Here is a 24,013-nt window from a genome sequence, read left to right on the forward strand (position 1 = left end):
CACCTACATTAAAAAGCCTCTCCCTACATTTTGTTGCTTTTGCTTTCACCTTGTTTATTCCTGCCTTATTTGCTTAATCTTGAGATCCTGGCTTCCCAGGCACTCTCAGATTTGAAACTAGCAAAGTTTGTGCATTAGCGTGTCCCAGGCATGCATGATTTATGAATGGCAGGTTTCTTGGCACAACTTAATGGTATAAGAGAGACTTTGTTTTAAACATTAAAGTGAAAGTCAAGAAGTGGCAACAATGGGTGGGATATTAAAACATAGGGCGTGTAAAGAAGTTTGGGTCAAGAGTTAACCAGGTCTTACTTGGTCTATTCCTTAATCTATGGACTGACACTCTGACCATTTTAATAGGTTATAAGGAGCCCTGACTTATGACCAACTAAAAAAGTACTTTAAATTGTTATTATGAAAACTTGCCCAACCAAACTCTCACTCTGTAAAAAAAAAAAAAAAAAATTTAATTGCTAACATTTATATCACTGGAGAAAACAACCTCTTCGACCAGTCCAAAATAAATTTGTCTTCCTTTTTTTTAGGCACCCTCATCATATTCAAGCTCTTTCTCCATCATAATAGTTCTTCCTCTGACAGTCTTTTGTAATCAGTCTATCAGTCAGTGTTACCAAATCTTTTAAAGAAAAGTTAAAACCTTCGTGATATCAAGAGAACTACTCTTCCTGAGTAGAGTCCAACTCCTATTATATGCTCATGATTACATAAGATAAGAGCTCTATATATGTCTATTTTTCTCATTACAAAATATGACCTCAAATAACATAACTTTTGTTTAATAATTATAACTAAAATATACTTAGTAAGAAAAGTAATAATTATTCCAAATGATACCTTGTACTTGAAATGTTCCAAACACTTCACACACAAACAAGCAATGTCTAACCTTTCTTTGCAGATGGCTAAAGTGAAGAACTCATGAGATTATAATTCAGGTCCTCAAATAACATCACAATCATTTTACATCTAAGTTTTTGATGTGTCATGCAATGATTGCTCATAAATGCTTCCAGAAGACCTGAAAGGTTTCAAGTCAATATTAAGACATGAGGACTGATAAAGCCCATGGCTTGAGCAAACTCAGGGTTCACAGACACCTTGAAAACTTTGCTTCCTACATAAGCCTTTCATAGCCTTTATGGTGGAAGCAGCTCTGAACTACATTCAACATTCAGGGCACTTGTCCACTTCAGAGAGCACGGGCCAGTGGATGGAGCCCTACATGACACAGAGACACAGTGGGTTACCTTGTAGAGTTTGCAGTGGCAGAGTCATAATGCCTCCGGCTGCAGCTGCCGCTACCAGCCCTTGGATGTTGGTGAGATTCGCAGTGGGCAGTGTGAGGACCAGCCCTTGCTGCCCTCCTAGCTGTCCGGCCATGCTGAAGGGGATGAGGACAGGCTGGCTGAGAGCCGGCGTGCCTCCCGGCCTCACACCGGTGACAGCAGAGGCTAACTGCTGGGCCGTCAGAAGTGGCTGCAAGGAAACACAAAATCCCAGCTCACTTTCCAGTGGAACCAAGACATGGGTTGTTACAGCATTCTTCTTCTACTTAAGCTGGGTCAGAAAGTTCCTGAACAAGTTGCAAAGAGACATGTTCTAGTCCAGAAAAAAAAAGCTTGACTTCTAGGAAAAAAATTGAAATTGTATTTCGTTAATCTTTTTGGAAAATTTCATTTGGTTTGGAAAGCTCAAATACCTTTCAGAGTAATACCCTACACATATATTATTCTTCCATGGATTTTCACTTGATCCTACTCTTATATATTTGAAACTCTCTGCTAATTTATTCTGTTTTTCCAAAAAGAACTCATTGGAATCAGTGGAATTTATTGGTTCAAAAGAGCAATGAAATACTATTTTCATCTATTAAATTAGCAAAAATAATGCAAAAGACTTATGCAACGCTGGTAAGTCTGTAGTGACACCATTATATGGATTTAGGACAGGCGGACTGGCATAAACCTTTTGGAAAGCAGAATCCGTACCAAGGGCTACAGAAATATTCATCCCCTTTTGACTTAGAATATACTCCTGGGGTATGCTTCTGAAGACACCATTTTTTAAAAAAATATAAATGAATGAAAATATGCATTACATTTTAAAATACATAAATGTTGAAAAACAGTTTGTTATATTGATAGTACTAAACTTGGTAAGATATTATGTAGTCTTTAAAATGGATCATTCTGACACCTCTAGAAAAATAGAAAATGTTTATGAGAATATATAAAATTAACTGGATAATAATTAAGCAAGTGATGATGATCAAATCATTATTAAATGGTAAAATTACACATGTATAATGACAAGATCTAAAAAGGAATATAAAAAAACAGAAGTATTTGATGTGGATAAATTTGAAAAGCTTTAAACAATGTCTTTTGTTATTACACTAACATTCTTTGCCCTGTTAAAATGACATTAAAAACACATATTTACATCCACTATCCAGTAGCCATTGTTTGATATGGAAAGGCAGCCACATAGGTGTGCACTTCTGGGCACTAGATGTATCTGAGCTCAGGTATGAGCTCAGGTGGGGGTCTTCAGGATGATGTAGGAAGGATTCCTTGTCCAACCAGGCCAGATGACTGAAAGGGTCACTGATCTTAGCATCCTTCATCCGGGACTTTCATTGCACCCCTGCAGGAGCCATTTAAGATCTAATCCCATGCCCATTTTTCTCCTAGAGGAGCCGATAAAAAACTCTCATTGGGGAGTTTCAACTTTTTTGTTTTTAACACAGAATGATTCTATAAAGTAAGAGGTAACTCAGTGTAGGTATAGTACAAAGCCCAATATTTAATAGCCAGGCACTATTTTAATGTGTATGAACTCCGATGTCCTATCAATGACATACTGAGTTAGTTACTTGTCCAAAGTCACATATCCAGAGGGGTGGGGAGATTCCGATCCAGCCAGGCTGCTCCAGAGCCCATGTTTTACTCCCTCTCAATACACAGAACAGATTTGGAGAAGGGGGTGGCTTTATTTGAAGAATGGGGGATGGCTGAGTCATAAGCTTCAGATTGCTGGCATCATATAACTGCCAGCAGTGATACCATGATGAAAGGGAAGGCAAATGGGCAGTCTTCAGACTGTATGCAGGCCACAGATGTGGATGGTGGGGCCTGCAGCATTTTTTAAATTGAATTCATGGGCTTACAGCAGGGCATCCACTGTCCACTTTGTCCCAGTGTCCCCTGCTTCTCACTGTCTGGGTCTGTCGTGCTATGTTTCTAACCTGGAGGCATTGGAGTTTGTCACCCCTGCTATGTTCACACACACACACACAATGTCACGAGCATGAAATTAGAAAGGGCATGGCCTTCAGAAGCTGGTTTCTGAGATGCCCAGTCAAACTCCCTCTAAGTCTCCATAAGAGATCAGGCATCAACCCAAGCTTTCTGTCTGGAGCACAGAGGCATTCGTGCCCTGAGATGGACTTTGGAATCAGAGGCCATAGGGAGACTTGGCCAGGGCTGGAACAAGAAAGTCAAGACCAACTCAAGCTCTAAACTTGGGTTTTCAAGCCTGCAACTGATGAGCCCTAAGTGCTGAAAGTGATTAATTTCCTGGAATCACAATGACAACCGAAGAGAGAGAAAGGCTCAAGGATCAGCTTCTTTTTCTATAAAAGTGGGTGAACTCTGAGAACTTCACACTAAATGACAGAGGTTTAAAAAAAAAAAAAAAAAAAAGCCCAGCCTTTTACAATTGTGTTGTACATCTCCATATAACCATACCAGGCTGCAAAAAACAAATATGGGACTTTAAAAAACAATGAATGTATTTCTTTATTAATGCAGGAGCTATATATGATGTACAGTATTGTCAAACCCAATAAGCTGAACTTGCATTAAAATTGCATTAACTTTTTTGTATTAAATCACATCTTGTATTTCAAAAACGGCTATAGTAAGGTTGAAATAACTTAATTTTCTTCACACTCCAGTCATTAAAGTTTTACTTTCCAGAAAACTGCATGATAACCAAAAGCACAATTATAGTGGGTTTTAAGAAGAAAAAATGTTTCCAAATTATTAAAATCAACATTCCCTTTAAAAAGAGAGAAGAGGGGGCGTCCCTGGTGGCGCAGTGGTTAGGAGTCCGCCTGCCGATGCGGGGGACACGGGTTCGTGCCCAGGTCCGGGAAGATCCCACATGCCGCGGAGCGGCTGGGCCCGTGAGCCATGGCCGCTGAGCCTGCGCGTCTGGAGCCTGTGCTCCGCAACGGGAGAGGCCACAGCAGTGAGAGGCCCGTGTACCGCAAAAAATAAATAAATAAATAAAAAGAGAGAAGAGTTCTGCTAACGTTTTTTTTCTTAATGGTATTTAATAAATAATGTAGCCATATAGTTTCCCATACAAAAAATTATCACCGTCTTTGCTCTGTTGGAGTTAATTGGTTTTAACTCATTATTATTTATTTGGTTATTTATATGGTTAAACCATCCTACATGCAGCAGTTGAGAGATACTGACCTGTGGCCCAACCGGGAACGGGAGGTGGGTCTGACTGGCCTGCTGTTGTTCAGGGGTGCCTGGGTCTGACAGTGCCGGGTTTCCTCTGGCCCCTGGAATTCAAAAGAGAAACGCACCCTTAATATAAGATCCAGAATGGGAACTGCCCATGACCCCATTTTCCTGTGATGTCACATAGCATTAAGGCACAGATGATATGCCAGAGTGCTTTACCAATAGCCCCAGTGCTCAAATCGCTTGTCAACTGCATACATTATGCTAACGGACGTTCGGGATGGACCAAGTCATTCTAGGAGGGAGAAGGCTTTGACAGCACAGAAAGTGACACCATCATCAGTCGCACTAATAGGCTTGCATTATACATCAGTTTGCAGGGGGTGTGCCAACATGGCCCCGGTGTGGGAAACTGCATCCTTTATGCATAGGCGGGCAACAGCTAATCTAATTTCCCAAAGCCAGAGAAAGCGCGATCTCAGACACGACCAAGCACATCTATATTATCCCTTAATATGGCTTCGTACCCTTAAGCCCTTTCTCCATACACACTTCAGGTACTGAATCTTACGGATGAGTTTTCCTAAAAACAAAGCCTTTTTCTTTTCTTTTGTTAAAAATTGAAGTATAGTTGATTTACATTGTCATGTTAGTTTCAGGTGTACAGCACAATGATTCAGTTATACATACATATATATATATATATATACACACACATTCTTTTTCAGATTTTTTTCCTTATAGGTTATTACAAAATACTGAGTAGAGTTCCCTGTGCTCTACGGTAGGTCCTTGTTGGTGGCTCCTTATGTCCTAAAAAACACATGCATCTCCCTAAGCAAATTTCCTGGGTGCTAACTTACCCCCACACTACCCCCAGGGATCCCCCCTGTGGTAAGCATAGACAATAATGTACTTCCTTTGCTAGAATCCTGTTGGATGCTAAAGCGTGAAAAATGAAATTCCACCAAAACAGCAGACCTTTCAAACTTTCTTAAACATTATTGTTTCTCTGTATGTGCTCATGTGCTTTGTTTCAGGACAAACCATAGAAGGTGATACAGTGGCAGTAACAATAAATATATAAATAAATAAGAAGCAAACAAAGCTAGCAGCCATCTTTGAGGGGTCTTAGTTGGTAGCTTTTGTTTTCTTGGTGATTGAAAGCTAATTCCAAGCCATCCTTAACAAGATCCTCTTTCCTGATGTTTGTCCTATGAATAGCAAGTGGAAGACAATTCAAACCTTGTTTACTGGCGTGCCATGGATGACCAAGAAAAAAAAGATATGATTCTGTCACACTTATAAATTTTAAAGAAGGTATTATTAGCTCATTTAAAACAAATTCTTCTATATATTCTCCAAAGGGACAGACTTATAAATAATGGAAACGTGGAGAAAAACACTTCAGCACATTAAGCTACAAATAAAATTGACTGCTACATATTATTCAATTGACTTCTATCTCCACAGCCGCGTGTCAATCATAACAGCATTTTATAATAGGATTAAGCAATAAATGTGCAAAGCCATTATGCAGAAATCTGAAAATCTGATTAATTTGTAATATTTTTTTGTGCCGAAAGTCAAGAATGGACATTGCTTGGGGAATACTTACAAGCATTCTATTGAAATTTCTAAATTGATTTGGAACAAACTAATAAAAACACAGACTTGCTGACATTTTATAAAGTGAATTCTGTCAAAATACGTTTGGCATTTTAATGATCGCTGTCATTTAATAACAAGGGTAAGATGGCCCATGATAAGATGCCCACAATTTCCCCATAACATGCAGGAGACCTTTCTTCTAAATTTTTTATATTTGATTTATTTATCATGCTTGAGTAGCAGGGCATTTTAAACTGGGAGGTGCATTATGCAGTGTAAATCTCACAACTTCAGTTCTTACAGACCCAAGTCCTATTTTGCCTTAGAATTCTCAGAAGAGTTTTACTTTTATAGAGCTAACCAGGTCCCAAAGTGATCTTTTGGTCAATTAACGTAAATTCTCAAATGGTTAAAAATCTGCTTTGGTTTAGTTTATGAAAATGTTTAAAAAAAACTGGTTTGTTCTTTATGCTTGCCAGACATGGATTTTTATGTCTGACTGTGAAAAACTTTGACAATGCACAGAGAAAGAAAAATCTTTTTACACAATTAAAAAACATATATCTTAATCAAAAAATGTTTCTATACTATGCCAAGCCCTTCTGTCTCATACTTCTTTCATGCATACCAGGCTCACTTTTTGATTCTGTTCCTAATGACACATCATGGTAATGCTTGGGATCTGTCCCATCCAGGCACTGTGTCAACAAGATTGTGTCTTTGTTACCTGTAACTTGACACAGATTACATTTGCTTACATTTTATTCTCTGTTGCTGGAGGCTCTCACCAGTGCACAGCAGCTTGTTTTGAGGCTGGTTATCCTCAAAAACCATGTTCAGTGCAATCCAGGGCAATTCCACACAATTTCATGTGTAAAATGAAGTCTTTCACAGGCTCTAGAGGAGATTATGTATGCTCTCCTGCCTGGATCAAATAGGAATGTTTCTTCTTAATGCACATCTCCATTTTCCCCAAACACATGTATCACACTTAACCTTGTAAGACCATAAACTACTCTGTCTGGGTCATAAGGTGGCTCCCAAATCAGGGGCCTTCTCAGAGCCAGAAGGGGGATCCAGTAATCAGAATGAATAAATGACGTTGGCTAAGAGTTTCAGAGAGCTCTGAAGCAGCGCTTAGCCGTAAGTTAGCAGAGAATTTGAGGTTAGGTACAGGCACAGATACGAAAATGTGAACTTAAGTGGGTTGGGCAGGTTCCTCCTGATCAGGGTCCTAGGAAATATGCTAGGAGATCAAGGAGATCAAGGAAGCCCAGAAAGCTCTCTGTGGCCTGTTCTGAATTTAAGAGTCTAGGCTTTTCAGGCAGCAACTGTGAGCTCCTGTGTTCACTGGTTTACTGCTTTATGCCCAGCTCTTGATGTAGGCATCATTCACGTTGATTGAATATTCACTCAATGGAAATAGAGGTTGGGCTTTTAATTGGGGGCTGGTATAATTCCTTTAAAATAGGTATGGGCATCCACTTCACTAGTTACTCTTATTTAGCATAAACTTTGGAAATTATCTCTAAATTATTAGCTTCTTAGCAAATTCGACTCTAATTCTGATTTTTTGTTTTTAAAATTTTTATTGGAGTATAGTTGATTTACTCCAATGTTGTGTTAGTTTCAGGTGTACAGCAAAGTGAATCAGTTATACATATACATATATCCACTCTTTTTTAGATTCTTTTCCCATATAAGTCATTACAGAGTACTGAGTAGAGTTCCCTGTGCTATATAGTAGGTCCTTATTAGTTATCTATTCCAATTTAGATATTAAAAGCAGTTTGGTGTACAGGTTAAAAGCAAGCACTCTTAAATTTGAAACTTTCCTTGCATTGAGATTTAGCCCTGCCCCTTAACTAGTTGGGTGAACTTGGGCTGGTTTTCCAGTTTACTTATATATACACTAGCTTCCTCTTGTAAAAACCCGGGAAAATAACTGTATGTCATTCATAGGGTTGCTATGGTGAGGATTAAATGAGCACATATATTTGTAAATGTCTTGGAACAGTGCATGCTTGTCACAAAAGTGCTCTTTCTCTTGACTACCATTAGTTAAAAAGATTTAATTTATATTTAATACAATATTTAGCATTATTTGATTTGCCCATCATATTTACCTGCCCCAAGTAACTCAACCCAAACGCCCATGCCGATGTGTGTTGTCCGTGTTTCCTCACACACCACCCTAACTGTGTGCTCTGTACCATCTGATAAATGTTTGGATCTGAACTAAATGGTCAGGTCTTTAAAGAGCCTCTGAAGTGAGATGTACATGGATAATCCTTCCTTTAGTCCCTGGTAGCATGACCAGGTAATATGGCACAAAGATACTGGCAATTTGCTCCCAAATTCTCACCCAGACCATAGCTTAGACCAGCAGCTCTTACCCAGGCCTATGAATCAGAATGGTCTGTGGAGCTTCCTGAACACACAGAGGTTCACATCCCTCATGAGGCTACTTTCAGAGCATCCAGAGGGTGGCTCATGTGTATGTTTTATAAAACTCCACTGGTGATAGAAGACCATGGGGAGAAAACAGTGGCTTACATGCTGCTCAGGCAAGTATGAATCTCCTCTGCACTGAGGATGCCATGTACAATTAGTTTTACGACAGCAGATGGGTCATCAGCCAGCATTACTCCCTTGGTCCTCCAAGCTCCTCTACCTCGAGCATTCTTCCATCGTAATCCTGGTGGCCTTCTAGTTTAGCAATCTATGCCAGATGCATCTATTTTGTAATATTCACAGGTACTTCAAGGAGTAAAAACTGATTTTAAAAGGGATCGTAAGGACTTCCCTGGCGGCCCAGTGGTTAAGACTCTGAGCTTCCACTGCAGGGGGCTCGGGTTCAATTCCTTGTCGGGGAAGTTCCAAATGCTGCTCGATGCAGCCAAAAATAAATAAATAAAAGGGATCATTAAAAAATTTAAAATAGCTACATTACATTTATTTCTTTTCTCGCTTTATCAGTAGGAATTAATGAATGTTGTTGGCTGAAAAGCAAATGTATTAGTCTTCTATAACGTTTACAGTTTTGGATCTTCATTCAGTTTTTTTCCATTATCAAAATGTATTAATGGGTTTTAATATTTTTTTAATAAATTTAATTAATTTATTTATTTTTGGCTGTGTTGGGTCTTCGTTGCTACGTGTGGGCTTTCTCTAGTTGTGGCGAGCAGGGGCTACTCTTCGTTGTGGTGCGTGGGCTTCAGGAGTTGTGGCACGTGGGCTCAGTAGTTGTGGCTCACGGGCTCTAGAGTGCAGGCTCAGTAGCTGTGGTGCATGGGCTTAGTTGCTCCACAGCATGTGGGATCTTCCCAGACCAGGGCTCAAACCCGTGTCCCCTGCATTGGCAGGTGGATTCTTAACCACTGCGCCACCAGGGAAGCCCTGGGCTTTAATTTTTGAGTGCTTAATTTAAAAGTAAATAATAAGATGACCAAGAAATTAAAATAAATAAAATAAAATGAAGTAGCTATATAATAGAAGTCACTTCTGTAAACACAGGGACCCCTGATAGAAGTCTGCTAAGGAAAGGATAAGTCATAAATGTTGGAGACACTGAAAGACTGATTAGGAGTTCAGCTGGTACACTGCAATGAAACTTAATTTTAATTGTTAAAATGCCTGCTTGTCAGAGCATTGGTTCATTCGACACCATCTTTCCAGTGTTGATCTTGTATGCAAAATCTGCAAATCTGCTGGTGGCTCTCTCTGCTCTGGAGAGCCTGAACTATCTAGGTAGCCGGCGTGGGGGCAGTGATACCCTAGGCCCCTGCTCCTCTCTTTAGTAACTTCCTGATTGGGGGAGCCTCTGAAGTTGCACCCTGCCCCCCACCAAGTCAAGGTCAGAGTTCCTGAATGACCATCACTGCATTCCTCATAGTAAGTTAGTTTTCCTTTGCAAATTAAAACAATTTTCTTTTTGTATAAGAGTTTTGGATTAACTGAGGCAAACAAGACTCAGTACCTCTTAGCAACTCTAAGAGTGAAACAGATGTGCACTCCAGGATAGAGTTTTAAATGCGACCCCCTCCACCATTACCCCGTGCCCACACCTGTCTTTTTGGAGTTGACTCTTCCAAATAAGTCATTTTAAGAAACAAATAGAACATTTTTAATCCTGAGAGGGCATACTCCTTTCTGGATCCTTACCCCATTGCCTTTGCAAAGAGGATATAAGGGCTGGGGGCAGATTGAGGAGAAAACAGACTTGCACATATGAATGGCTCATCGGAATACACCAGTTCCACTTTCAGTTGGCCATCCTCCAATATTCAGTGCACGAGATTCCCTCATTAACGACCAATGCATTTTTAACAAATCGATTCTTCAGAGGGAGAGTCTGGGTTTCTGTCCACTATGCATTAGCACAAACGATCACAAGAAGGTCACAGGGATCCCTCAGGTTTTTCTGGTATCTATACCTTTCCTACCCACTGTTTGCTGTTTTCACTGGGGAGTGAGGTGAGGCAGAGGTTGCTTATTATAAGATGGACAGTTGAATGCATTATTATTTCATGTTGGGCATGTGAACCCAGCTAAGTGGGGCAGAAGACCCCTCTAAATTAAACTTCCCTTTCTTTCAATTTCTTCAAGATTACTAAATGCCAAGGAGGGAGTGGAGGTGTCCATAAAAATCTTTTCAAAGTCATTGCCACTGTCTGCCATTTTTTATTGCCTGTTGAGATTTCTTTATGATACTGGCCACACATGTATTTACGTCCAGAACACTATACAGACCCCTGGTGGAATTGGAGACTCTAAAGAGATAAGCCACACTCGAAAATTAAACATTCATTAATTAACTTACGGTTTGTGCATTTTTGCAAGTTCTGTTGTCAAGTACTTGTAACCTCACCCATTGAGGCCTGTAGAACAGTAAGTGTCTGATGACATTAATGGGAAGAATGGATTCCTTTATTCTTCTAGCAGGTGACTTATCTGGCCTTTGATGGAGGGAAATCCAGTTATCTTTGAGTGAGGGGTCTAGGTCCTCAGTGGTTTTATTTTATTTTTTCTTCAGTGGTTTTAAATGCTGATCTTTATTTAAAGGCTGTACATAAGCATTCAAAGTCAAAGGGAGATTCGAGATATCTAGATAAAGCAGAACAAGAAACCCCAAAAATCCTTTATTTGGACTTGATTATCTGAAGGTGTTTTTGTAATATCTACCAAAATTATTCAGTATTTGCTTCAGCCCTCCATGTAGACTTAGTCTATGTGTGCTCTGGAAACCTTTAAAGACGTTTTTTTTCTCTCAGAATTTCCTATATCTCCCTTCAGTCTTCCTCCAACAATTTTTTATCATTTGTTTTCACATCCATCTCATAAAAGCAGAGCTGAACTCCTGCGATATCCAGGCCAATAAAGTTCTCAATTTCTGTAAATGCTTCCTCTCAGAAAAGAGATGAAAAAAGAGACAGTCATCAAATATACTTAAGCAAAATTCCACGACACACCGTTGGCACGTGGAGAGCTTTGGGGTACGCATCAATGCTTGAGCACTGCTGTGTCTACAAGAGTATAAATTCTTTCAGGGCAAAGATTCTTTCTCACTCACCTTTGTATCTCCTGCAGGTCAGCTCTGGGCCTTGGCGTGTGTGTATGTATGCATATATGTGTGTACGCATATATTATGTATGTACGTTGTTGTTTAGGTACGTTGTTCTTAAAATGTTGGAGATGTGTATCAGAGTGTGCTTTAACAATTTAGAAACAGATTTTAAACCACCTGAAAATGATTTGTCTCATTTTTAAAATGCCCTTCTTGATCTAAGAAGCTTTGCTAATATCAACACACTTCTCCCAGGAAATGGACACTTCCTCTGACAAGGTCATTGCTAGGGGCCACGTTCAACACTGCACTGCATCCAGGGATGAAGTCCTTGCTGTCAGCCTACTGATAGGACCCTGCTACGGGCCCCCTGGACACAAAGGTCGTGTAGACCCTGTGTTTTTATGCCCATGCAGGGAGCTTGATTCTACGCTTCATCTATGCTCAAATTTATATGAGGGTTAGCTACATAATTTATGGGGCTCAGTGCCAAATGCAAGTCCAAGTCCCTAACGTGGGGCTGGGAAGTCAATATCCCCCTTCCCCAGGGCTGCTGCCTTAATCCACGGCAGATGGGTGGACTCAAGGGATTGCAGCCTCCTTGCTGGGCTGCGCTGGACACCTGGTTGGGATGAGTTGCATGCTGATCCTATGACTCTCTCTGCACCTGAGTCTAGAACGCTGAGAAGGGCAGAAGGGAGAAGGTGACAGCTGCACTCCAGCTTCTGGGGGTCCTGGGGCACCCAGGGCAGAGAGCAGGCGGCTGAGAATTGCCCTGTCCTGAGAGGTAGGGAGGTAGTGGCTGGACCGCCAGAGGCTCCAAGCCTCCCTGCCTCTGACCCCACGCTCTTGTCGTCCCATTGGACTTGACCCACAAAACACAATTTCAAAGATAAATTATTAAGAATCTCAAGATGGTGACCTCAGAGCCTTAAATTCCAAACATGGGACCCTGCTGGGTGGCGAGCCCTGTGTGCCTGCAGTGGTTGATGGCCCATGAAGCAGGCCCTGCCCAAGGGACCTTCTCATCAGGGGTCCTCAAGTTTTAAAAATTGCACGTAAATCTACAACTCTTTGAGAGCCATCTTCCAAATCAGTGTAAATTCTGATAAGAGTGTTTATGTCTATAGACGAATTTAGACATGGCTTGTTTTCCCCAACAAGAAACCAAACTTACAAATCATCATGTTATTATCGGTGACCACATTTGCTGGAAAAGTAAGATAAAATTTTGTTTTGTTTTCTATCCATTCTCAGTTACCTGTCCCTAAAATGGGGAAACAAGGCATGAATTCCTTAAAAGAAAAATCATAGAAAAGATGTCTTTTCTTTCAGTTGTAGACCTAATTTACTAACAATGTTACACTTTCACTAACAACAAACACAGATTTTTTTCCCTCCTGACCAGCTAGCTGCCAAGTTTGACAACAAGGGGATGAGATCAAGACACTCTTTGGTGGAATAACGGACCTAGTTTTAAGGTCCTCTCAATTTACCTACCCATAGTAAAACATGCAAGAATTACTGAGAACTGACTTTAAATATGCTTCAAAAATGGTCAAAGCTGATAACTAATCTGCTTTAAAATTGTGTGTGTGTGTGTGTGTGTGCGTGTGTGTGTGTGCGCGTGTGTGTGTTGGGGTAGGAGGATGAGGCGGAAGGGAGGGGAACTAGTCCATTTTTTCTTACCTTCGTTATAGTAACAGGGGTGACAAGCTGTAGGGTAGAGGTCACTGTGATTCTTTTTGCAATAGCCCAGCCTCCAGCCTCTTATAGCAACACTTGAGTTTGTATCTAATATCTGCAAGGCTCTCTTTGAGGCCCCCCAGACCTACAGTGCTGCACCATCAAAAGTCTCATTATGAGTTTTTAAACTGTTTTCAGTTTATTGAGGTTCTTAGCTGAGCAGCCCCCAATGCAGGCAGACCCCAGAGACTCTGTGGGTCCAGTTCCAGACCACCACAACAAAGCAAATAAAGTGAGTCACAAAAATTTTTTGGTTTCCCAGTACTTATAAAAGTTATGTTTACACTATACTGTAGTCTATTAAGTGTGCAATAGCATTACGTGTAAAAAAGTGTACACACCGTAATTTAAAAATACTTCTAAAAAATGCTAACCATCATCTGATAACACAGGGTAGCCACAAACCTTCAATTGTAAAAGAAAAAAAAAATGCAGTAACTGTGAATCTTGTTAAAGTGAAGCACAATAAAGCAAGGTGAGCCTGCAGATACCTGGACCCCAAGTCTGAGAAGGAGGTGAGGGTGAAATAGAGAGCACTGCATCGTGGTTACATGAGCTCAAATTTCTGGCTTAGACTGAAGTCAGCTGGAAACCACAGTGATGTATGTTTCCCCTCTTCTCCAAGACCTACATGCCTTCAAAAGGTCTGAACTCTGCACAACCTTTCAGCAGCAAGGAGGCTGCTGATTTGACGTTCAGAATATGATTTAACCGTGAGCTACAACGGAAGAAATCATTATTTCAATTGGAAATGATGGCCTCTGGGTGCAGTCGCTTCTGATAACATACGCGGTACAAGATCTTGGAGACCTTCAATGCAGAAAGCGTGTGGCCCTCGATCCGCGGTGACTGCGAAGAGCAGGTGATTAGATCATCACAGACTGTTAACTTTCCCAGACTTTGAGACTTCACAGGGCAGTCCAGGTAAAGAAGACCGTTAATGATCATGCGAATAGAAAGATCTCGGCATTTCATTTTGCCAAGTAAAAACATTTTTTTAAACTGCCATGCTCTCTCACGATCCTACAACAAAGGTATTTTAAAGCCTTTCTCCCATACCAAAGAATGTGTTCTCTGTTTAAAGGAAAATCCTTTAAATTGAAGCAATTCAGACTAATGAAAAACTCATTGCATCGGACTTTTTTTTTCTCCTTCTCCCTTTGCCCAGTGTCTGCTGTTTTTTTTCTCCTTCTCCCTTTGCCCAGTGTCTGCAGAGGGACACTGGTCTGTCTGTCACAGAGCATTCAGGAGCTTCTGGTCAACCTGGTAGGATTTGAGGAATCACAGCAGCCCTCTCCTTTCACTCCTCCAGGCATAAGAAATATCTGACCAAACACTCCTAAAATGTTTCTTCTTTTGAATAAATAATTCCTCTTTTGCCTATCCTTTTGTAGAGACATCAGTATAATTTTCTTTATATATAAAGTTCTATGTGCCAAGTAATACATTAATTACTTTGCATATATTATCAACCCTTACAAAAACCCTGTAAGGTGTTTATGATTATTATGTCCATTTATACAGGATACTAAGCTTTATTACTCACATACTTAGTTAGTGACAGAGGTGACTATATCCCAGGCTATCCGATTGATGGAAGGCCCACATCTGCATCAGCTAGACTGCTCCACTGCTCAAATATTTTATAAGCATTCACCAAATGCTTACTATGGGCCAGACACTTTGTTTAGTATTTTGTCTACATTTTCTCATTAAATCTCCAAAGAAGCCCTGTGTTATCAGGATTATCATTCTCCTTTTACAGCTGTGGAAACTGATGTTTAAATGGCTTAAACAACTCACCGACAGTCACACAGTTAATGAACAACAGCACTGGGATTTGAACCAAATTCCATCCAACTCCAACACTTACACTACCCTAGGTATCAAATGAAATGTTCCAGGGAGACAGAACACAATAAATCCCACACCATGACAGAAATTGTATTTTGGGGATATTTTCTTCTGTACCCAGTGAACCCTGGCTCCGGAGACCTCTAGTTTTCAGGTCTGGGAGGTGGGTGATGGAAAAAGGAAAATGGAACATGATGGGAGGAGACAGGCTTCTCCTGTGCCCCACTTTTTCCCCAGCCATATCCTGACCAGTTCCTAAGAAGTAAGCACTCTGGTCTCCTTTAAAATAATGCTCGTAATGAGCAGAATGACAGCCGGATTAGTTTAGGGTCTCCATGTGATCTCTGGACCAGCAGCATAAACACCACTTGGGACCCTGCTAGGAAGGCAGACCTGCGGGTCTCAGCCCACCTGGGTCTCAGACCCACGGAATCAAAATCTGCATTGAAAGAAAATCCCCAGGTGATTCATACTCACAGTAAAGTGTGAAAAGCACTGGTTTTGAGTTTACAACTCTTTTCCTCCCTCCCTCCCTCCCTTCCTTCCTTTCCTCCCTTGGGTGGCATTTAAAGTGTACATGCACCTGAAACGCCCAATTTTTAGCAGACATTGGCAGTGGACTGTTACATCCTTTCTCACAAAAGTCAGGCGGGGGCAGGTGAGAATGTAGGAAAAGCAAACGTTCAAGAGGCACACTCTCAATCACAGTAATAACCCTGGAGCATGTCTCACCCCGTGCAACCCGGTGGGAGGACTCCCAGTGAAGAGGTTCACAGTGGGAAGTGCTGTTCCTACATTCTTAAAGGGAAGCATATTTATCCTTTTTAAAACACAGCAAAACTGATGCCAAATGTAGCCCAATACCCTTGCTCTGTGATTTATGATGATTCTCCTGACACTTTCTCCTTCCATACCCGTATCTCTGCTTTTCCATGGTGAGGGCCCATGAAGATAAGAGTCTGGCCTCTCTATTTCAGTTATTTACCCTGAGAGTGCCACATTCTTTGCAAAAGTAGCCAGAGTGCCACTTTAAAAAGGGGGGATAAAAATTTTAAACCCCTTAAAGTTGAAATAAAATTGCATTTCTACACAGATACTCTGAAAGGGTAGAATTTGCAATCACTCTTGCATGCAACTAAAGATTGGTGAAAGTGGGGTCACTTAGAACTCGGCAAAGGACAGGAAGGAAATACCCCCAGAGGAATTACATTGCATGAAACTGTACCATCATACCTAGTGAGCAAGCCGTTACAATAATGAAGCGTCTATGACAGCATGACAGCACAAGATTGTGCAGGAAGAAAAGGATGTCACAAACTCACTGTGTACAAAATGCCAAGTGCTGCAAAACCTTCTTTGGAGATGGGGTAATGAAACGCTGCATCTGTAATAAGATTAAGTAGATCTAGAATATAAAAACTCAGACTAATGACCCATCAATAGATTGCTGGTTAGATTTCTGCACCCCCCACCCCCACCGAGAATTGGTTATAAAAAACCAACCAGCCAAACTAGTCCAATTCATGTGTCTCTGACCATTCTTCTCTCACTTAGCCTATTTATTTCTTAGCATTACTGTAATTGAAAAAGTATCTATTGCTAAAAGATGCTATTAACTTGAGTGCATTCATAGAGTGTTCTACCACTAATAGACTTAGGTCATATTCTTTTATCCGTTTAGCAAAGCATTATTTTGTTGTCCTCTTGTTCAGAAGATTTTGTTCCGCTTAAAGTCAAATAGAACAAAAGCTTCACAGAACTTGTTCAGATTGTTTTTTTATCATTATTTTAACTCCATTATATGACAGGATCAAATGCATAGCAATTTCCATTTGTTATATTAACTTATTTTTGGATCTGTGTCAGAACTCATTATAAAAATTATGCCTACGAAACATGACTTGGACTCAGATTATAACGGTAAGGTTCTAAGTCCAAATACTTTAAAAAATCTACTTCTTGAGTTTACATTTGGCTTTAGAACGGTAGCGTCCGCATTGAAGTAGAAAACAGAGCCAACCGCTAACTCAATAGTGAAAAGGTGACATAGTGGAAGTAGCGCTGTCCAGTCAGTTAAAAATATATACCAAATCTAGGATGCTACAGATGTAAAATCCACGAATATTTTATGTTGCACTAAGAAAGAAAACAAGTTGCTAATTAAACCATGACATGACACTGATTATAAGACACATCCCAATTTTTATCCTAAAATTTTCCCTTTAAGATGTCACATTAAATTATGAGGAGGAAAGCTGTGTATCTCAGAATGAATAAAATACTTTAGTACTCATTGGCCTTTATATATCTATAAATTATGGCACAGAGAACAAGCAATAGCATAAACTGGAAATTTTACATTTAATCTCTAAATATCCTCAAGATTGGATGGGTCAGACTTTTATGACTGGAATATGATAAAATGCCTTATTTAGAAGAAACAGATTCAATCAAGAAGGGATCGGGGAGGGCTTCCCTGGTGGCGCAGTGGTTGGGAGTCCGCCTGCCGATGCAGGGGACACGGGTTCATGCCCTGGTCCGGGAAGATCCCACACGCCGCGGAGCGGCTGGGCCCGTGAGCCGTGGCCGCTGAGCCTCCATGTCTGGAGCCTGTGCTCCGCAACGGGAGAGGCCACAACAGTGAGAGGCCCACGTACCGCAAAAAAAAAAAAAAAAGGGATCGGGGAAAGAAACTAACAGTTGTAGAGCATCAGTCTGGCAACAGACTAGAATATTCTACATATGTCACCTGATTTCATCTTCGTACCAGCCCCATGATATTAGAACTCAGGTCAGAAAATTTAAGTAACAGACATACATCCACAGCTGATTTATTTTAAAGGAGGAGGAGGAAGAGGAGCTGGGATTCAAACCCTCATGTGGTCAAGTTTTGGGGTCCAAGCTGCACTGTTAGCAAATCTATGGACTGTCTGCAAATCTAAGAATGTGTAGAATGAGGAGTGTTTAGATATATCTACATGCTTCAGCCAAAGACCACCATGTAGTCGAACTTGATTTATAGACTCATTGACAGGAGGGAGAATGCACACCCTGGGGAACCATGGGGCATCATAGTAAGAAGAGATGACATAGATTTGGGCTTGTGTTGAGTGACTCTGAAGAGGGTTTGAAGAAGGGGGGCTTTGCTCTGCATTGGACCCTATCTGGAAGGCAGAGCTATGTTATGATTGAATATTCTAATAGTTCTTGTGTGAGAAGATAGGAAAGAGAGAGTGGGGTTAAAGTCATAATTGGGAAAAGAGCAATATTCACTCATATTAGCCAGGATGGGTGAATAGTTGGTCATTTTGTGGTCTGGACAATGTTCTCGTTTTGTCTGTCTTCAGACGGGCTATGGGGTGATCTTGGTTTTGTCCTGATCCATCCTGGTCAGACTGGCCTTGTCTGATTTGTCTGTGAAACTGGGTTCAGGAAGACGACACCAAGGCCTCCGGTGTGTGCCAGGCTGTAATATTCTGACAACACAGCCTGGAGTCAGAATGACTTGCGTATTCATCTTTGCTTCACCTGTGCTATCTGTGTGACTCTAGATAAGTTACTCGACCTCTCTGATCTCAAGTGTCCTCAGCTGTAAAATGGAGATAGTCATGGCACCTGTATTATACTTGTAATAGGGAAACAGATTACCGAATGAAAAGAGCCCAGCATTGTGCCCGGCACAAAATAAATGCACAACAAAGTTGGTTGTCACTATGAGTTATTACCGCTGCATTATTACAAATGACATTGACATATGATTAACCAATCACAAGTGATCTTGATAAAGAAGGAGAGAGGAAAGCATGTGACCAGAGAGGACGCCCTTTAGAGGAGCCTGTAAAATCCGACATGTGCACCAATATCCACGAATGAATTCAGGTACAGGAAAAAAAAATGCAGGAAGACTGGACAAGGAGGATGACGACTGAATCAAAATCGCCACATCTAAAAACTCTGAGTTCTTGCCCAGTGTTTCTAAACCGCACATTTCCCATAAGTCCAAAAAAACTCAGCATCTCCCCTCTCAAAAGCTCAGGTTCCTCCTAACTTGCTCCAAAAGCAAATCTCTTTGCCTGGTCCCTCTGCTTCACCCCCAGGGACAGCCAGACACCATATCCCACATCTTGCACTCCAGCCTTGCTGACCACTTCCCCTTCTCTGTTTCAGCTGCCCTCATTGTCACTCAGACCATGGACACAGTCGCCATACCTCCAATCTGTCCTGTCTCTCATCCATCCTACACACTGATGGCAGTGAGACCTGTATATACTGGAGACCTCCCCCCCCAGTCTTTGGCTTCTACCTCTCTGAGAGAAAGCTGGGTCTGCAGATGGGGGTGGTAAGGGCTTGGGGTGGAGTAGGTGGGCAAGGTGACACCTCCATCAGGAGACCTGTCAGTGTCTGGCTGGCCCCAGGGAGAGAAGTAAGGGAGCTGCAGAGCCTTTGGGGGAGGGGCACAGACTCTGCAGCTGGATTGCCCGTTGTCTCCACCACACACCAGAGGTGGGACCTCAAGCAAGTGGCTTAATCTTTCTCTGCTCAGTTTCATCATCTGTAAAATTGAAATAAAAATGGTACTTCCCTCATAAAGTGAGGATTAAGTACATTAATCCATATAATTAAAGTTTCTGGCACATAGTAAACACTCAATGAAGGTGAGCTTTCTTTTTTTTTTTTTTTTTAATTTTTTGTGGTACGCCGGCCTCTCACTGTTGTGGCCTCTCCCGTTGTGGAGCACAGGCTCCAGACGCGCAGGCTAAGCAGCCATGGCTCACGGGCCCGGTCGCTCCGCGGCATGTGGGATCTTCCCGGACCGAGGCACGAACCCGTGTCCCCTGCATCGGCAGGCGGACTCTCAACCACTGCGCCACCAGGGAAGCCCGAGCTTTCTTATTACTATTATATTTCAAGGGAGACAGAGCCCTATGCTGGGGTCCGCACTGCTAAGTGTGTCGCCCAGCGGGGCTGTAGTCCACAGAGCGGGCAGTGCTCCAGGCAGCAGGCCTGGGAACAGTGGCCACAGCTGTTTGATCTGACAAAGATGCTGAACATTAGCCTCAAACATCGTCAGTGCCTCGAGGGCAGGGTAGAGCCCGCAGGTGTGTTGGGAGAGGAACACAGAGACAGGATGGCGCAGGACCCAACAGCAACCTCCCCTCGAGGTTGGCGAAGGCTCTGTGGGCAGGGGGATGACAGGCACTGCTCACAGCTCAGACCTAGGGGAGAGAGAGCTGAGGACGGAGCACATGCAGTCAAGTGTGAGCTAGGGTAGAGAAGAATGAAAGAAATTATACTTCCCAAGCAGAAGGTATGATTTTCAGGGCAATGTCTGGCAGTCATGGCTTTGGCCAAAATGATGCAATTGATCCCTTAGAATCTATACATGGGCTGGGTCACACCTGAATGTGAATCCAAAAAAGAACTTAGCTCCTAAGTGGATCCTAAGCACAGATGTATATATAGGTGGACTCTTAAAATAAGGACCAGATGGACAACAGCAAAAAAGGAGGTGGTGACAGCCCTTATGGGTGAGTGAACAGCAAACGACTGCTCAGAGCCCAGCCTGGATTCTGTTTGTATTTTCTATTTTATTTTATTTCATTTCATTATTTTATTTTACTATTTTATTCTGTTTTATTTCATTTTATTTTATATTATTTTACTTTATTGTGGTAAGAACACTTAACATGAGATCTACCCTCAACAAAATTTTAAGTACACAATAAGTTACTGTTGACTACAGGCACAATGTAGCACCTATAGAACTTATTCATCTTGAATAACTGAAACGTTTTACCCACTGAGGGGAAAATCCCCTCCCCATCCCCAACTCCTGGCAACCACCATCGACTCTGTTTCTAAGAGTTTGACCATTTTAGATACTTCGTATAAGTGGAATCATGAAGTGTTTGTCCTTCTGTGTCTGGCTTATATCACTTAGCATAATGTCCTCCAGGTCCATCTATGTCGCATATGGCAGGATTTCTTTCTTTTTGGATAGTATTCCATTGTATGTACACACCATATCTTCTTTATGCATTCATTCCTAGATGGACATTTAGGTTGTTTCCATATCTTGGCTATTGTGGACAATGAGATATCATCTCACACCTGTTAGGATATGTATGTCTGAGTCACTCTGCTGTGCACCTGAAACTATCACAACATTGTTAATCCGATATACTCCAATTTATAAAATAAAAAGTAATAAAAAAAAAAGACCACATGTTGGCAAAGATGTAGAGAAAATGGAACCCTCGTCCACTGTTGATGGGAATGTGAAATGCTGCAACTGCTATGGAAAACATTATGGAGGTTCCTCAAATTAAAAATAGAACTACCATACTATCCAGCAACCTCACTTCAGGGTATGTACCCCAAGGAAGCAAAATCAGGATCTCAAAGAGAATCTACACTCCCATGTTCACTGCAGCATTATTCACAGTAGCCAAATATGTTTGTACTTTCTTGCAGCTGCCCTTTATCTGCACTTTCTTCCAGGAGAAATCAGGTCCTTGCTCTGTAGGGGAGTTATTCTTGCAGGATTCTGAGTCCTAAAATCAGAGTCTGAGTTCCAAATCCAATAGCAAATGTGAGCTCTAGCCACCTTATCTGAAAATTGGGATCCTAACCCTAGTCTTTGATCAACCACTCTTCACGATATTATTAACTTCTTGCTAGGTGGCAGGTATTTTACAAGATGCTAGGGACACATAAAAATAGTGCTATGTCATCCCACTTCTCCTCGTTACTTAATTAATTCACTCATTCCCAACAAATATTTACTGAATAATGACCAGATACAGTTCCTGGGCCTTTGGGGCTTATAGCCTAGCAGGGAGGCTATGCATTAAACTAATAGTTAAACAAAGAGTTGTTTCAGGAGACCCCCTGAACAAGGCTGCAGGGACCCCTGGAGGACCAGGGGCAGCCCCAGGATGTCCATCTCCATTTCCACCAGTTGCCCCATCAGGAGAAGATGTTTGGGAGTAATTGACCCTACTCTTATAAAACTTCCTTTGAGACATACCCTTCATGTTTAAAAAACAAAATCTGTAATTGCATCTTAACGGCTTGTACCGTATGAACGGGAGTTTAAAGACCTGGAGCCCTTCACGCAACGGTCTCCACTGACAGCTTTTCTGCGCTGGCAGGAAGGAGGAGACTTGAGCAGCTCTATCTGGATCTGATTACCCCAGGACTATTCACTGTATATTTTAGCTGGGCTGAGACTCTTGTCCTTATTTCCCTCTTGTTCCTGGCCCCCCCTCCTTTCTTCTCCCCCAGCCAATTGCAATGCTGTTCTAATGACTGCACGGATATTAGATATGCGTAGCCATCACCACTTCCTTAGGTAACAATGGATAAACATCAGCTTGAGAAATCCCAGGTCTATATTATTTATGAAGCTGCAATTCTCCTGTAAATAACCCAGTTGTTAAAATGATATGTATCTATGTAATTGAGTCTTCTGTATACAAATAAATAAGACTTTATTGCAATGTCAGAAGTTAACAGACCAGTCAATAAAATCAATAACTCACTTTTTCTTGCTTATATATCTAACTTTTCTCCACCTTTCCTATGTCCTCTGTTTGTTCTGGTTACATATTACTGCTCACATGAAAGCACAGCTCTTGTGCTTCTGTTTCTTAAGTTGTAGGCAAAAGGGGAGATGGCAAACAATGGGGAAAAGAAAACCATGAAACCTTCCACCCAGGTGGTGTTTCACATTTCACGTGTATTTTTTTAAGGAAATTAAAGAGGAGAGAAAAATGTCTTGTTTTATAAGTCAGGGTGCAGATATTTTTAACCTGAGTGCCCCACCAAAGGCACGAACAAATCAGGTCACAACCAGAGGTGTGGTAAGCATCTCCAGGCCAGCACTGCCTTGGTTCCCTAACCGCTGTCAAAACAGCCCTGCTGGATTAGAGCTGCACCCCTTCACCACCATGGCTGAGATGGTGTCAGCATTTCCCTTTTAAATCCCCAGTGTTGAGAAGTGGGTAATTCAGCTGGAAAATTTTTCTCTGCATAATCCGTAGCATATACTATCTCTGAAGTGGGGAAGAGGTTTATTTGGAATTGGTAGGTATTTTTGAAAGCAATTTGCTTAATTGATTTGGCCGAGCTTACTAAAAGAGCTTAAAAGAACAGTTTGATATTTTTTGGTGCCTATTTTAAAAATCCAATTAAACAAATTGGCATTGATCCAAATTTTCCACACCTGAGGGGGGAAAGATAACCGAAATTGAGAAAAAGAAAAATTAATAGATTGAGTGCCTCTAATCTTCATGATGGTTCTACTGCTGTGCAAATAAGTCCACGATTTAATGGTCCATCCACATGGACCAGTTTGTCCTCTCCCATGGACTAGATAGATGAAACTGTCCCTCTCTATTTTCTGTCAGAGCAGAACTGGGACTCTTGGGAAAGGAGGCCCCTGGCATTTATGAGAATTGACAGGGAATCCTGGACTTTCCATCAGGTAGGTGGAATGCTGGATTCTTAGTGGTTTGATGTTGAGAATATAGTAATGTTCATACTTTGGTTTGGAACACAAAATAATAATTCAGATTTGCATAGCATCTTTTGTATAATAATAATAAGGAATTGAATTAGGAGTTCGGGATTAAAACATACACACTATTATATATAAAATAGTAACCAACAAGGACCTATAGCACAGGGAACTATACTCAATATTGTGCAATAAACTATAAGGGCAAAGAAT

General features: G+C 41.3%; 1 protein-coding gene across 2 annotated transcripts in view; it reads right to left on the reverse strand.

The window, feature by feature from the left end:
- Positions 1-24,013, reverse strand: part of POU6F2 (POU class 6 homeobox 2) — a 450,125-nt gene that overhangs the window by 246,963 nt on the left and 179,149 nt on the right. For both annotated transcript variants that reach the window (XM_060019839.1, XM_060019840.1), the window contains 2 exons: positions 4,509-4,600; positions 1,269-1,497 (listed from right to left, as the gene is read on the reverse strand). In XM_060019839.1, the coding sequence (XP_059875822.1) occupies positions 1,269-1,497; positions 4,509-4,600 (321 nt within the window). The remainder of the gene's footprint in view (positions 1-1,268; positions 1,498-4,508; positions 4,601-24,013) is intronic.

The sequence above is a fragment of the Delphinus delphis genome, chromosome 9 (genome assembly GCF_949987515.2).
Source record: "Delphinus delphis chromosome 9, mDelDel1.2, whole genome shotgun sequence".
Classification (NCBI taxonomy): domain Eukaryota; kingdom Metazoa; phylum Chordata; class Mammalia; order Artiodactyla; family Delphinidae; genus Delphinus; species Delphinus delphis.